The sequence below is a fragment of the Bos indicus x Bos taurus genome, chromosome 2, assembly GCF_003369695.1.
Source record: "Bos indicus x Bos taurus breed Angus x Brahman F1 hybrid chromosome 2, Bos_hybrid_MaternalHap_v2.0, whole genome shotgun sequence".
Classification (NCBI taxonomy): domain Eukaryota; kingdom Metazoa; phylum Chordata; class Mammalia; order Artiodactyla; family Bovidae; genus Bos; species Bos indicus x Bos taurus.
In genome coordinates this window covers 105906396-105920236 of record NC_040077.1, presented here as the reverse complement: position 1 = coordinate 105920236, position 13841 = coordinate 105906396, and the positions used below count along the sequence as shown (strand labels likewise).

The 13841-nt window shown below is 54.4% G+C and overlaps 1 protein-coding gene across 11 annotated transcripts in view; it reads left to right on the top strand.

The window, feature by feature from the left end:
* Positions 1-13841, top strand: part of TNS1 (tensin 1) — a 216272-nt gene that overhangs the window by 98111 nt on the left and 104320 nt on the right. For all 11 annotated transcript variants that reach the window (XM_027567210.1, XM_027567200.1, XM_027567247.1 and 8 more), the window contains 2 exons: positions 9924-9965; positions 10697-10747. In XM_027567210.1, coding sequence (XP_027423011.1) covers positions 9924-9965; positions 10697-10747 — 93 coding nt within the window. The remainder of the gene's footprint in view (positions 1-9923; positions 9966-10696; positions 10748-13841) is intronic.

Below are 13841 nucleotides of genomic sequence, written 5' to 3'. Positions count from 1 at the left end.
GGGCCCTGGGGTTTCACCTCAGTAGCCTGGCACCAGGGTCCACACTCATAACCATGATTGTGACAAACGGGATTGGTTTATTACACAGCAGCTGCGGTTCTCAGAGCCTTTCCCCTGATGCTGGGCTCCCCGAGCCCACAGTGACTTGTGTGGAGGTCTGGACAGGTGTGGGCCCATCCTGGGGAGAGGAGCAAACTGGTGCTTAGAAAGACCAGGTGACTGGTTCACAGTCACACAGCAGTGGGGGGTAGGCTGGATCAGGAGTGGGGTTGTGGATTCCTAGGCCAGCTTTCCCCCCGATACCCTCAGTGATTGCTGCTGATGTCAATGCCTGCTATTGCCAAGTGGGCTTCTCCTGGATTTCTTCTTCTAAACAGTGCTAGTCACGAGCCAGAGGGCCTGGGATTTAGGGGCCAGTCTATCCATCCATCTGTCTGCCATCCATCTTGTAGCTCGCCAGGCTCCTCTGGCTATGGAATTTTCCAGGCAAAGAGTCCTGGAGTGGGTAACCATTCCCTTTTCCAGGAGATCTTCCCAATCCAGAGATTGAACTTGAGTCTCCTACATTAGCAGGCAGATTCTTTATCACTGAGCCACCAGGGAAGCCCCATAACCCACTCTCCATCCATCTATCTGCCCTCTGTCCTACCACCTAACATCTCCCCAGCACCTCCCTTGTGCCGGGCACTGTTTTCATGCTGGTTCTTTTCTGCCGAGTGCCAGGGCTTCTGGAGGGCAGATGTGGATTCAGTGGGCATGGAGCCACAGAAGTGAGAGGACCACAGGACATCTAGTCAAATCCTGCTCTTTCTTAGGAGAAGAAACTGAGGCACCGACATTGTTTTTTTCACTCTGATTCACTTTTTTTTTTAATTGTGGTAAAATATGTATGTACGCACAAAGTCTCTTTGGTTATGTCCAAATCTTTGCAACCCCATGGACTGTAGACCTCCAGGCACCTCTGTCCATGGAACTCTCCAGGCAAGAATACTGGAGTAGGTTGCCATACCTTCCTCCAGGGGATCTTCTCGACCTAGGGATCAAACCCGTGTCTCCAGCGGCTCCTACATTGCAGGCGGAATCTTTACCGCTGAGCCACCAGGGAAACCTGTGGTAAAATACGCATAACATACAAATTATCATTTTAATCATTTTGGAGTCCACAATCAGTGTATTAAGTACACCCGATTCATTGGACAACCATCACCACCATCCACCTCCAGAACGCTTTTCATCTTGTGAAACACAAGGCTCTACACCCATTAAATAAGAGCTCTGTAGTCCCTGCCAGCCACCTTTCTACTTTCTGCCTCTGTAAGTCTGATGACTTAATGTACCTCATGAGTGGATTCATACAAAATCTGTCCTTTGTGACTGGCTTATTACCCCCAGAGTAATGTCCTCAAGGTTCATCCATGCTGTAGCATGTGTCAGAATGTCCTTCCTTTTTAAGGCTGAGTAATGGGGTCGCAAAGAGTCGGACACGACTGAGCGACTGAACTGAACTGAACACTCCATTGCATGGACTGTTGTTTGTTGTTCAGTTGCTATGTTGTGTCTGACTCTTTGCGACCCCATGGACTGCAGCACGCCAGGCTTCCCTGTGTATATACCGCATTTTACTGACTCATGTATCTGTCAGTAAACACTTGGGTCGTTTCCACGTTTCAGTTACTGTGAATGATGCTACTATGAACATGGTCATATAAATATCTCTGTCAGTCCCTGCTTGCAGTGCTGTTGGGTATATACTCATGAGTGGAACTGCTGGATTACATAGTAATTCTGCTTGTGACTTTTTTTGGAGGGACCACCATACTCGCCCACGGTGGCTGTACCATTTTGTATTACAACCGGTGGTGCACAAGAGGTTCTAACTTCTCCACATCTTTGCCCAAACTCTTTGTTTTCTTCTCCTTCTTCTTTTTGATAGTAGGCATCCTAATGGTTGTGAGGTGGTGGTCCTGAGATTTTCAGATGACTTGCTCAGGGTGTCCCCGTGTCAGATCTAGGGTGAGGAGGCACCAGGCTGCCTCGTGGAAGAGAAGAAGGCCCCTGAGAAGCACGTGGAGCCCCCCAGCCCAGCTCTGCCATCCTGCTCTCCATCAGGGAGAGTGGCTGGCAGTGGCTTTAGTTCGTCTGAACTCCTAACCTTGATGCATTTCATCCCAGGGCACTGAGTGGGCCATGGGGGGCCATCTTTTGGAGATTCTGGAAAATGGAGCAAAGCCAGGAGAGATGAACCCGAGAGAGTCCTGGTTTTCAAAGGAAAGGGCAAACTCTGAGCATTGCATTCCAAAGAGGATTCGCAGAGCCATGAGTGGGGATGGAAATGAGTTTGTGTGCCCCCTCGACTTGGAGAAGGCAATGGCACCCCACTCCAGTACTCTTGCCTGGAAAATCCCATGGATGGAGGAGCCTAGTAGGCTGCAGTCCATGGCGTTGCTAAGAGTCGGACACGACTGAGCGACTTCACTTTCACTTTTCACTTTCATGCATTGGAGAAGAAAATGGCAACCCACTCCAGTGTTCTTGCCTGGAGAATCCCAGGGACGGGGGAGCCTGGTGGGCTGCCGTCTATGGGGTCACACAGAGTCGGACACGACTGAAGTGACTTAGCAGCAGCAGCCCCCTCGACTGCCTGGTGTGGAGAGGGAGGGTATGGGGTGGGGAGGTGGGTATAGAATGGGAGTGAGACCTTCCTGAAGGACAAACTGGCTTCCTTGCCATTGCTCTCCAGAGGAGCACCTCCTAGGTGGAAGGTCTCATAAAGAGCAGGAGACCTGGGTATAGAGATGAGTTTTCTAACACCTAAAATGGGCCGTCGGGGCTGTCTGGTGGAGTCACTGTCTGTCACTGGAACACATCACACTCACTGACGCCTATTATGGTGCAGATGGAAGGTTTTCTTGCTGTGGGGGGTGCTTGGGTGGAAGTCCTCAGGGCCCACTGAGGTCCCGTCCTTATATTGGGCTATGAAGGGACGTGGTCCCCAGAGGGCAAGGCATCCATGAATGTACTAACCACATCCCCTTTGACTCCCACTGGGAGAGGGCCCAGTTGGGTGAAGGGCCTCGCCCGGTTTAGTGGGAGAGAGTGAACCCTACTGTGGAAGTGAACTAGTGGCTGTACTCAGGGGTTTTGACCAGAGGTAGCCTTGGAGTCCAAGGAGGCAGCCGTCACTCTGCTGCGCTGGGTGGGCAAGCCTGCCTCCTGTTTCACGTCCAGGTTAAGACTTGAGCAAATGGACAAGAAGAGGGAAGGAGGGTGGGCCTTCCAGCAAGCAGCAGGGCTGAAACGGAGAGGGCTGAAACAAAAGACCAAGCTTGGGGGCTGGAGCAAATCCAGCGCCCTTGCTGGGGGGATGAGGGGCCGGGCCGTCTTGTTTCTTTGGCTCTGGCTGGGGTGCTGGTGGGAAGAGCCTGAGTGTGGGAAAGGAGGCGGGAACCCAGGTGGCATGGTGGTGGGCAGTGAGGAGAGGAGAGCAGAGGATGCAGATAAAAGGAGGGGGAAGGAAGTGGAGTCCACAAGGGAAAAGGGGCCAGATAAGGGAGAGGAATCCAGAAGCCAGGTTGGGGAACTTGAACTTGATGAGCCAAGCACTAAGGGCCATTGTGGGTCCTTGAGTGGGGAAGTGACCCAAAGCAGGAGTTGTGAGTGAAGTCTGCCGCCAGCTGTGGGGTGTGGCTCAGGGGGCGAGGGGGCTGCCAGGAGGAGGGCTGGTAGACCAGATGACGCTGGCACAGTCGTTGGGTGGAAGACTTGCGCCAGGGCAGCCAGGGGGTCATGGAGGAAGGGCCTGGGGAGGTGCACACTCGCAATGCCCTGACCGAGAGGGAGGAGAACAACGTCCACAGGGAGGAGAGGGTCGCAGGAGGGGGTGAGAAATATTCCAGCCTGGCTCAGGGCCAGCCTGGTGAGCACAAGCAAGACAGGGTAGGGGGGTGGGGTCCACAGTTGCCCAGCCTCAACCACCTGGAGTCGGGTCCTGGGTCCCTCAGGGTGAATTGGGGGGACCCTGAAGACAGGTGTGAGCTTGCCTAGGCCCCTCCCTGGGTGTGCAGGGAAAAATCAGGCATCACATTCCATTTGTTCACATCCAGCGTGCTCTTTTACTCTGGTGGCCTTGGCCTGCCCAGGAGAGGATGTGGCCTCTGCAGCAACTTCACTCAAAGACTCATGGGCCCTGGGCTGCTGGTGCCCTCTCCCTTAGCCCCTTGCCCTCCGTTTTGATGACCGCCTCTTCCCGGGATGCTGGGAAATAACTGGAGGCGAAGGGCTGACCGGATCTCAAGTGGAGCTGGCCAACCACCCTGGAAACTCAGTGTCCTCATTGGCTGAGAGAGATTCAGAGTGCTCCCCTGCCTGCCGCTGCCTTGTTACCAGGTTACTGGTCCCCGACTGGCTGTGAGGCCTGCGAAGTGCCCTTCCGGCCACGCCCCCTCTAAGTGCCCAGTTAATGGTGCTTCCCTGCCCTTCCCTTTGGCTTTCAACCCCTTTTCTTCATCTGCTTAGGGCTCTATTTTGAGAACACACGAGCCTAGAATAATGTGGGTCCTCGATTCGCCTCCCAATGGGCAGGCAGCGCTGTCCCTGACCTCACAGTCTATCCGTGGCAGTAGATGTGATGTCATGGGGTCTTTTTTGGCCTGAAAAACTGTCCGAATTCCAGGGCTCCCAGGGGGCAAGAGAGGGGAAGCTGGAGGGGTGAGAGGGGGGAGGGTGTGAGGAATTTCTGGACGGAATGTTCCTCCGGAGGCTGAGTCCGCATTCTGCCCGGCCCTTCCTCCCCCCAGTCCGGGGCTTGGGCACCTCCCCCACCCGCCATGGCCCTCTGCCTTTTCCTTCCTCCAGAACAGCAGCCTACAGACACATTTTTTTCCCAGCCCACCCTCCCTGCCGGCCACCGACGTGTCTTCTTGCATGAACCTCGAGGCAGTCATCCCAGCCACAGCAGCCTTGGCAGACTGGCCCCTCCTCCGGCCCACACCACTGGGGGTGATTAAACCCAGTGAGAGGACATGCTTGTCTTTTTTTGGAAAAAAAAGAAAAAATTGAGCAAAGGATGTGCAGCTTCCCTTATCCATCCTGTGGTTCACAGCCCTTCGCATTCAGGAAGTTCTCTCTGATGTCTGATCCCAGTTTCTCCTGCTGCAGCCCATTTCCTCCTCTTCCTCTGGAAGTGTATTGAAGAAGCCTCATCCTCCTGAGGGCCCGAGACAATTAGTTTTTAAGCCGCAGAAGACTTGTTCCCAACAGGAGGGCAGTTGATTAAGAGTAAGAGCAACTGGATGAAGATTATACCCAAGAGGAGACTAGCATGAGGTGGATGTAAGGAGCCGCGTTCAAAAACCAGCTGTCTTTATCTACTGGCTATGTGACCTTGATCGGGTGATTTAATCTCTTGGCCCCTCAGTTTTCCTCACCTGTGAAATGGGATAATGCTTACCTGGTGAACATTGGTTGTGAGGACTGATAATCATGAAAGTGAAGAGCCCAGTGTTAAGCCCAGGACATCCTTAGTGCCTGCTGAGTCGTTCTTGTTACTGCAGTCACATTATGAAAAGGCACCTCCAGACCAGGACCAGGAGGAGGTCAGGCGAGTGAGGCACCTGGGGTGCAACATGCACCGTGAGACTTGGCCGTCAAGCAGTTCCAGGTCCAAACCCTTCCACTTGCTCCTGAGCTGGATTTGAGTTGTCTTGCCTGGGGGCAGGAGGCATTCCGGAAGACCCCTGGTGGGGCAGTGATTCGGCTTTGAAAAGCCTGGGTTTGTCCTGGCATTGGGCAGGGGGCGGGGCCAAATGGGGGGGGTACCACCCTTATCTGGGTTCCATCTGCTTCATCCTTCTACTGCTGAACCTTGAAAAGTGAAAGTGAAAGTCGCTCAGTCGTGTCCGAGCTCTTTGCGACCCCATGGACTATACAGTGCATGGAATTCTCCAGGCCAGAATACTGGAGTGGGTAGCCTTTCCCTTCTCCAGGGCATCTTCCCAACCCAGGGATCGAACCCAGGTTTCCCGCACTGCATGTGCATTCTTTATCAGCTGAGCCACAAGGTACTGCTGAGCCTTAGGGGGAAGGAAAAGCAGAGTTGGCCAGCTGGCACCTGCTCACCCCGCCTGCAGGCCAGCTGGGAATTGGGGTGAGGGGCAGCAGGGGGCTCAGTGGTGGGCTTTATAAAACATGGGTGCCCACCGGAGTCCTGCTGTGCATCTCACTGTGAGAGGCTGAGCAAGTCATACCCGTACCTTTCTGTACCTCAGTTTCCCCATCTGTGAAATGGGGAGGGAGGAGATGGTGTCTGAGGAGTGGTGTGCAAAAAATAGGGTGTGTGTGTGCATGCTAAATTAAGGTGACAGCCGAGGCCTAGTGGGTCTCTGTCAGCCACTGAAGCCCTGATGGCCTGGGAGCTTCCTGTAGCATACCCAAGCCTCCCTGCAGGGCCTGGGACAGGGGTGGCCTGACGGGAGACCCCTCTTCTGTTACCAGTTCCCTTGCCTTTTTCATTCCCACTAGCCCCAGAACTGGCAGTGCCTGGGAAACAGGGAAGCAGGACTTCAATCCCAGGAGGCCTGGGTGGAGGCGAGGGGTGGAGGAGAGGGGAGGGGAGTGCAGTGTACATGCTGGGCTATGTTTGCAAACACTGCAGGAAAACACTGGGTGTTGAGATTGGAAGTGTTTTTTTGGAAATTTTTAGCTCCTCAGAAAGCCTCTTCACTAATGTTGAGGGCAGGCCTTTAATGGCTGGCCCTGTGGCTGGCCTCCAGCTGGCGTGGGAAGGGATGCGGGCAGAGGGGCTGGTGCTCAGATGATTGCTGGCAGGGAGAGAGGTTGCTCTTGCCCTGCTGAGGCCTGTGGTTTCTAATATTGCCTCCCTGGTCTGCACCGTGCCAGACCCAGGAGGGGTGGGACAGGAGGGTCAAGGTGGGGCAGGGTGGGGTGGGGTGGAGATGATAAACAACAGCTCACATTTATGGAGAGCTTCCTAAGGGCCCGGCCCTGTTCTGAGTGCTTTCTGTGCTTCATCTCATTTGCATCTCCCAGGATAGGACTGCGCAGTCCTGCCGGAGAGCAGCAAGGACACGGTGACCTACCTGAGGTCGCAGTTAGTAGCAGAGAGTCAGGACATGGTCTGGCCGGCTGTTGCCAACGCTGCCAGTCTAGATTGGTAGTTTTCATAGTGTCATTCCCGGACCTGGAAACCTGTTAGAAATGCTCGTTTTTGGATCCTTCCCTAGTCTGTGGGTTCTGACCTCTGGGGAGGGCCCAGAGGCCCGCCTGAGTGTCAGCAGCCCTCCAGGTGATTGGCAGGCACACTCCAGTTTGAGGCCCCCAGCTCTCACTCTGCTCCGCCCAGTCGGGGTCTCTTGGGAGGCTTTCCCCAGAGCAGGACGAGGGGCTCTTAGGGGACTGTAATGGAGCTGAGGCAGGTATTCTGTCTGCAGCTTCTCCACCCCACCCCGTTTCTGTGCTTTTTCCCTGTCAGGGAAGCTGATTGTACAGACTGTGAAGAGTGAGGGCACTGAAGCTGGGAGATCTGGGTCCAGACTCAGTTGTGCTGTGTAGACTCTGCATGCAGAAGGTCCCTGTGAACTGCTCTCTAGGCCTTCTCCTACCCACAGGAGGCCAGAGCCACTCAGGGTGGAGGCACTTGGGCGTGCTGTGCAGCCCGCGGTCTCCACGTGAGCATCACAGAGCTGTGGACCAGAAGAGACGGCCAGGGGATCCGAGGGCGGGGCAGCCTGGCTCTGCCTCTGAGGACTCTGCTGGGTGGGGCCGGCTGGTGGTGGGAGGCTGAGGGGGACCCTGGTCCCGATTGTCAGGCACCTCCTAGAGCTCCGTCTAGGGCAGGGATCCCTGGGGATTTCTTGTGGGCTCATTTGCCTCCTGCCCCATGGCCTGTGGCTCAGGAGTGGGGACTCTGGGGGAGGAAGGGGGCAGCTGGGGGAGGGTTAGGGCTGGGCTGGGTGGGGACAGAATGTGGCATCTTCATTGCTCTGCGGAGTCATCCTCAGACTCCAGGTGGGTCAACCGAGAAGGCTGGGAGGGGCTGGCTGATGGACCTCCCCAGCTCCGACTCCGTTCCTGGACCCTGTGCTCCCTCGACCGTCCCAAGCTGCCTTGACCCTGAACTACACAGGTTTTATTCACCTGGAAAGAAGTTTTGGCCTCAGCCTCCTGTCTCTAGTGTGTGTGTGTGTTAGTCACTCAGTTGTGTCTGACTCTTTGCGACCCCATGGACTGCAGCCTGCCAGGCTCCTCTGGCCGTGGCATACTCTGTCTCTAGTACGGTAGGGTAAAGTTTGTGCGTTTTTAGAAAGAGCACTACTGCCTTTAGCTCAGCCTGCTTCCTTCCTCCAAGCCTGAAAGTGTTAGTTGCTCAGTCATATCCGACTCTTTGCAACCCCATGGACTTCAGCCAGCCAGGCTCCTTTGTCCATGGCGTATTCCAGGCAAGAAAACCAAGTGGGTTGCTGTTTCCTTCTCCAGGGGATCTTCCCAACCCAGAGATCAAACCCAGGTCTCTTTCATTGTAGGCAGATTCTTTACTGTCTGAGCCACCAGGGAAGCCCTCCTCCGTGCCTGTCTTGGTCCAATTCTCTCCCCGATGCCAGAAGTCATTCTGTTCATTCCCCTGTCTTCAGACATGAACAGTGCATCCTCAGGTCCTGGGGATAGGGTTGGGGCCGATGTTTCCTATTCTGAGATCCATTATCTATATCTGGTCCATGGTCATCTCAGTGAAGACTTGTTTTCATGACCTTAACTCATGCCCACTTGCAAGATTCAAGTGCCCCTCTAACCACATCACTGAGTTGGAAACAGAGCCCTGGAGACTGTGGTCAGGAGGTGGCCCTGGAATGGGAAGCTTTTCTCTTGTGATGAGGGAGTCTGAGGAGCCCATGTTTCAGGATGCCTTTAGTGGGAAGCACTTCTGTTGGTCTGGGTGAGGGAAGGATTGCACCAGGATGAGGGACAGGATCAGTCCTCAGGTGTTTAGTGACTGCCCACTACACATCAACCACAGTCTCCAGCATGAGGGATGTGGCAACTGAGTTGGTTAAAGAAAAGCTGCTTTGAATCTGTTTTGGAGGAAAATGGGATAAGAATCACAAATAAAACAATAGTTGGAATGAGACCTATTCCCACAATGAGATTATTCATGCACCGAGGCCCAGATAAATAGCTCAGACAGTAAGGCTTACTGGAGTTCAGAGGTGGGAGACAGCCCGCCTTGCTGGGGTGTTCAGAGAGGGCTTCATCGAAGAGGAGAGCTTGCAGGAAAAAGGGAGAAGCCATTCCACAAGCCAAGTCCTGGATGTGGGAATAGCGAGGAGTCTGGATGGAGCAGAGCTTTGGGGCATGGAGACTGAGGTCTGCAAGGTGGGGGGCAGGGCCCGTGTGGGCTGGTCCTTGAAAGCCGGACCACTGCAGTTTCACACAGCTTGAGGCGTAGAGACCCAAGATGGGATCCAACCCTTTTGTTCCCCTTAGTAGTCAGTGGCTTTGGTCCATTCATCTGATTTCTTCTTATTGGTAAAGTAAGGCTCAAAGATGGTAAGGGTCCCTGCCCCACTGGGTTCTTATGAGTAGATGAAGCGTCTGGTGTAGGTATACACGCCTGGCAGGTAGGAACAGGAGTCGCTTACTCGCTCCTTGTTCCCTTTTGAGGGGTCGGGCTTAGGGTCCCTCTTGAGGTTTGTTGAGCTGGATGGTTCTAGGACCAATAGGATTGTCTTCCACTTTCCAAGTTCTGCCCCCAAGCCTCGTGTCAGCACATTGTGTCTGAGTCTTGGGTTGGCGCCATCCAAGCTGTCTCCAGAGGCCTCCTGCCCATCATGGCCTCCAGCCCGGGGGGGAGAGCCAGCCTGGGGCTGTTTGCCCTGAGGCCTCATGCTGTGCTGTCTCTCTGTCCACAGCCCGTCAACACTGAGACTGCTCCGAAGAATGTAGTGGACACGGTGAGTGATGGCAGGTGGGGCGGGGGGCAGGGAGCAGCTTGGGGAGGCCGGGAAAGCAGAAGGAAGATGGGGGGACAGTGAACAGATATGTCTGAGGACACCCTTCTGGAGTAGATTTGTGGAACTTGGGGAAGGGTAGAGACCTTGTGACATGGAGAGCCGGACATCAGACCATCCCCCTGTGTGTTGGGAAATGATTGCTGGGGGACGAGGCAGGCAGGGAGGGAGAGGCCAGTGCTAAAATGTGGTCTTCTTTATTAAATATGTAGCATGTGAGAGAGCCAGGAAGATCTTTCCAAACACATCTTTCTGCCTTAGCAGAAGGACAGATGGTTTCCTCAAGGCTGCATGGAGGAGGAAGGGAAGGAAGTGGGTGGATCGTGCAGTGGGGAAACCAAGGCTGGCAGCTAGCTGATGGGCTTGGAGGACTTGGGTTCATATCTCAACTCAGCCAAGGTTCTATTTGTGATACTGTAGCATGTCTCAAGCCTGTCTGTGCCTCAGTTTTCTAATCTGCAAAATGGGAATAATGATATCTCCCCAGGAGAGACACACATGAGTGGGTGCAGTTGGCTCCAAGGGGCCTTTACTGGACAAAGATGCTGCACAAACAAGCAAGCTCCCTGCCAGGCCCCCACTCCCATCACTGCCACACCCGGCAGTGAAAGACCCAGGACCTTTTGATGACTTTCCTCGACTCCCCTCCCTGACTGCCTTTTCTTTGTCTCCAGGGAGAAGCAGCCTCTCGGGGTGGAAACACACGGAAAAGCCTTGAGGAAGATGTAAGTATGGGGAAGGGGAGGAAGAGGAAGACGTGGTGGTTCCCTGGTGAGTGGGGGATGCGGGGAGGTGGATGACGTCTCACACCTGATTTGTTTGGTGGGGCATCCCTCACAATCTCCTATCTAGAAGGGCAGGCAAGGTTACTTAACTCAATTCCAGACTGCAAGAAAGAAAGTAAGAAAGTGAAGTTGCTCAGTTGTGTTCGACTCTTTGTGACCCCATGGACTGTAGCCTGCCAGGCTCCTCCATCCATGGGACTTTCCAGACATAAACACTGGAGTGGGTTGCTATTTCCTTCTCCAGGGGATCTTCCTGACCCAGGGATCGAACCCTGGTCTCCTGCACTGCAGGCAGACTCATTACCATCTGAGCCACCGGGGGGTGGGGCAAAAGGGTGAGCAGGCCCATGACTTAGCCTCAGTCTTGGCTTTAGCCTCCATCCAGCTCAGCTGGATTCAGGGCTCATTTGCCCATCACTTAAGCAGACCTCAGTAGGTGGGGAGGGAGGGTGTGCAAGGACTGGCTGGGTGGTGAGCAGGGCCATGGGAATGGGTGACACTGCAGCAAGAGGGACTAAGGGCAGAGATGAAGAGGGACTCCTAGGCTCTTGGGGATCATAGGCTCTGCTTCTTTGGACAGAAGAGGCTTGGAAAATGGCTAAATGCCACTGATTCAGGAGGAAGCTGAAAGATGGGCTGGTTCACCTCGCGGGCTTCTCCTGCTGTGTGGTTTTTTGGTGGAGGGTGACAGGCAAACTCCTTAAGTGGAAGGACCCCAGGGAACGAAGGAGGGGCTCCTTGGGTCCCCTGCTTTGAGCCCAACTCATGCCTGGGCTTGTCCTCACACCCCAGGGCCAGATGCCCAGTGAAGTCGGACCTTCCCTTTCTTCCCTGCCCTTCTCTGACAATTCACCCCTCAGCGGGCCTCTCCATCCTCTCCCGCCCTGATCTGCAGAGGAACAGGGAGTGGTTTTGGCGGTTGGCACAGGGGGAGCTGTTGATGGCATGGGGCCGTATCATCTGACAGCTGCCTGACCCACGGCGGGGAGGGAGGCGCTAGGCTCCTGCAGGCAGTGCACGTCGGTGGGGAGCCCACTGCCACTCCACATTGCCCAGCCCCGCAAGGCGGAGGTGTCCCCAGGGCCACACGGGGGCTGGCCAGGAGGAAGAACATGCCTCTCAAATTAGTGGAAAAGGTATGCACGGGTCCTGTGGGTGCGGAGTACACATGCCGAGAGGGATCCTTGTCCACATTTGTGATGTTTCTGGGGCTGGGGTGCAGGGGGGAAGTAATGTTTTGTGTACCTACTACTAAGGATTAACCAGCTTAACGGACACAAAGTGAATTCTATAATTCACAAAGTGAATTCACAAAGTGAATACTGTATGCTCAATACATGTAAGCCATTCTTATCACTGTTATTTTGGCTAAGGGCCAGAAGCTGGCCTGGGTATTTTTTGATCCCCATGACATCCCACTATGGCAGATGCTATGAATCCATTTTATAGATGAGGAAACAGAGGCTTGGAGGAGCTCACAGATGCGATGAATATCTGTCTTCTCCATTCCGTCCTGGGACCACTGCCTGGATATGGTGTTTCCAGGACTCCTGACTCTTGCCCAGGGTACAGGGTGATGTCGTGTGAACCAAGCCTTTTAGCCAATGGTCTGGACGTTCTTATAAGTCGAGTCCTAGGGCAGCCGCTCCCCACAATGCCGTCCCAGGCCAGATAGATCCAACAAGGTAAAGATGCAGCAGGAGAGAGTGAAGTTAGACATCGTGAAGAACTTTTTGACATGAGGGGGTGTCGGACCTTGGTCCTGGAGAAAAAAGAGGTTGCCGCTTAGCTGGGATTAGAAGTTTTTTTAGGGGAAAAATCTGTTGATTGGGGATGAAAGTGTGTGTGTCTGTGCGTGCCAGGGGTGGTTAAGAGTGGTGTCTTGCCTTGATATGGGAGGAGGGACGTGATGAGTCTTGGTCTGCTTAGTCTAGTTAAAGGAGTTCATGAAAAGCTGAGCAAGTGAGCAGATTCTAGAATGACCTGTGTACTGTGAAGGAAGAGAGAAAACCTAGTTTTTGAGGTTCCCAGAAACCTGTCCCAGGTTGAGTGACCCCCAGGGTCCCCTGCCCAACCACTGAGCTCTCTTGCCCTCTCTCCTGGTGAGGAGACCATTTCTGAAGCGGCATGGCTGCTGCTCAGGGTCTTGCTGCTGTGATAATGTGCCTGTTTGTTGAGCTGTTTTCCTGTCTCTGGCCTGCGGCCCAGGACTCACAGGGCAGGCATGGCTGTTTTCCTCCAGCAAGGCTGGTGTGTTGCAGGGTTTGTGGATGGTGTGCTGTGTCGCACTTTGTTTTGGAAAAATCCAGGCGGGTGGGCAGGAAGGAGAGAGGAAGGGGTGTGGCTGGAGGGGCTGGTGCAGAGGGGAGGGGGTGGCCGCAGCCCCCAGAGGAGATGTCGGGGTGGGGAAGGGCCCCCGCTGTAGATTGGTCACCAGTCTCTGGCTGCCTGACATGGCTGCTGCTTACAGACCCTCCTCCCAACTGTGCCCCCTGGGGACCTGGGCTCCGGAAACAGCTTTCCCTTTGGTCCAGTGCTGTTGTGTTTGGTCTGTGGACCTCAAAAGAAGGCAGGACTCTTCCCACACAGTCTTTGCTCCAAACCAACCCCGCCCAGATCCTGGGGTTCCCACTCTTGCTGCATGGTGGGAAAGGAGAAGGCGAAAAACGGAGCCGAGGGTCACAGATCTTGAGCTGCCCCAGAGCATCTGAGCGGTGGTCAGCAGCCCCTGCCGGCATTGAGGACCAGGGTCAACGGTGCTGGCAGAATCTGCAACAGGAAGGGTGAGGGTTAGATACCAGGAGGAACTGGCTGATAGGAAGAGACATAAGACATGGTTTGGGGGAGGGTGTGGAATTTCCTTTTATAGTGTCCTTTAAGCAGAGGAGCGATTGCGTTTTGGTGATGATGGTAGGGGAGAGATCTTGGTGCCTATGGGAGTTGGATCAGAAGTTCTATTATGGATCTGTGTCTTGGGAGGTGCAGGGAAGAAGTTCAGAGCTGTGGATAGATGGCTTTGAGAGCCCCAGAGAGG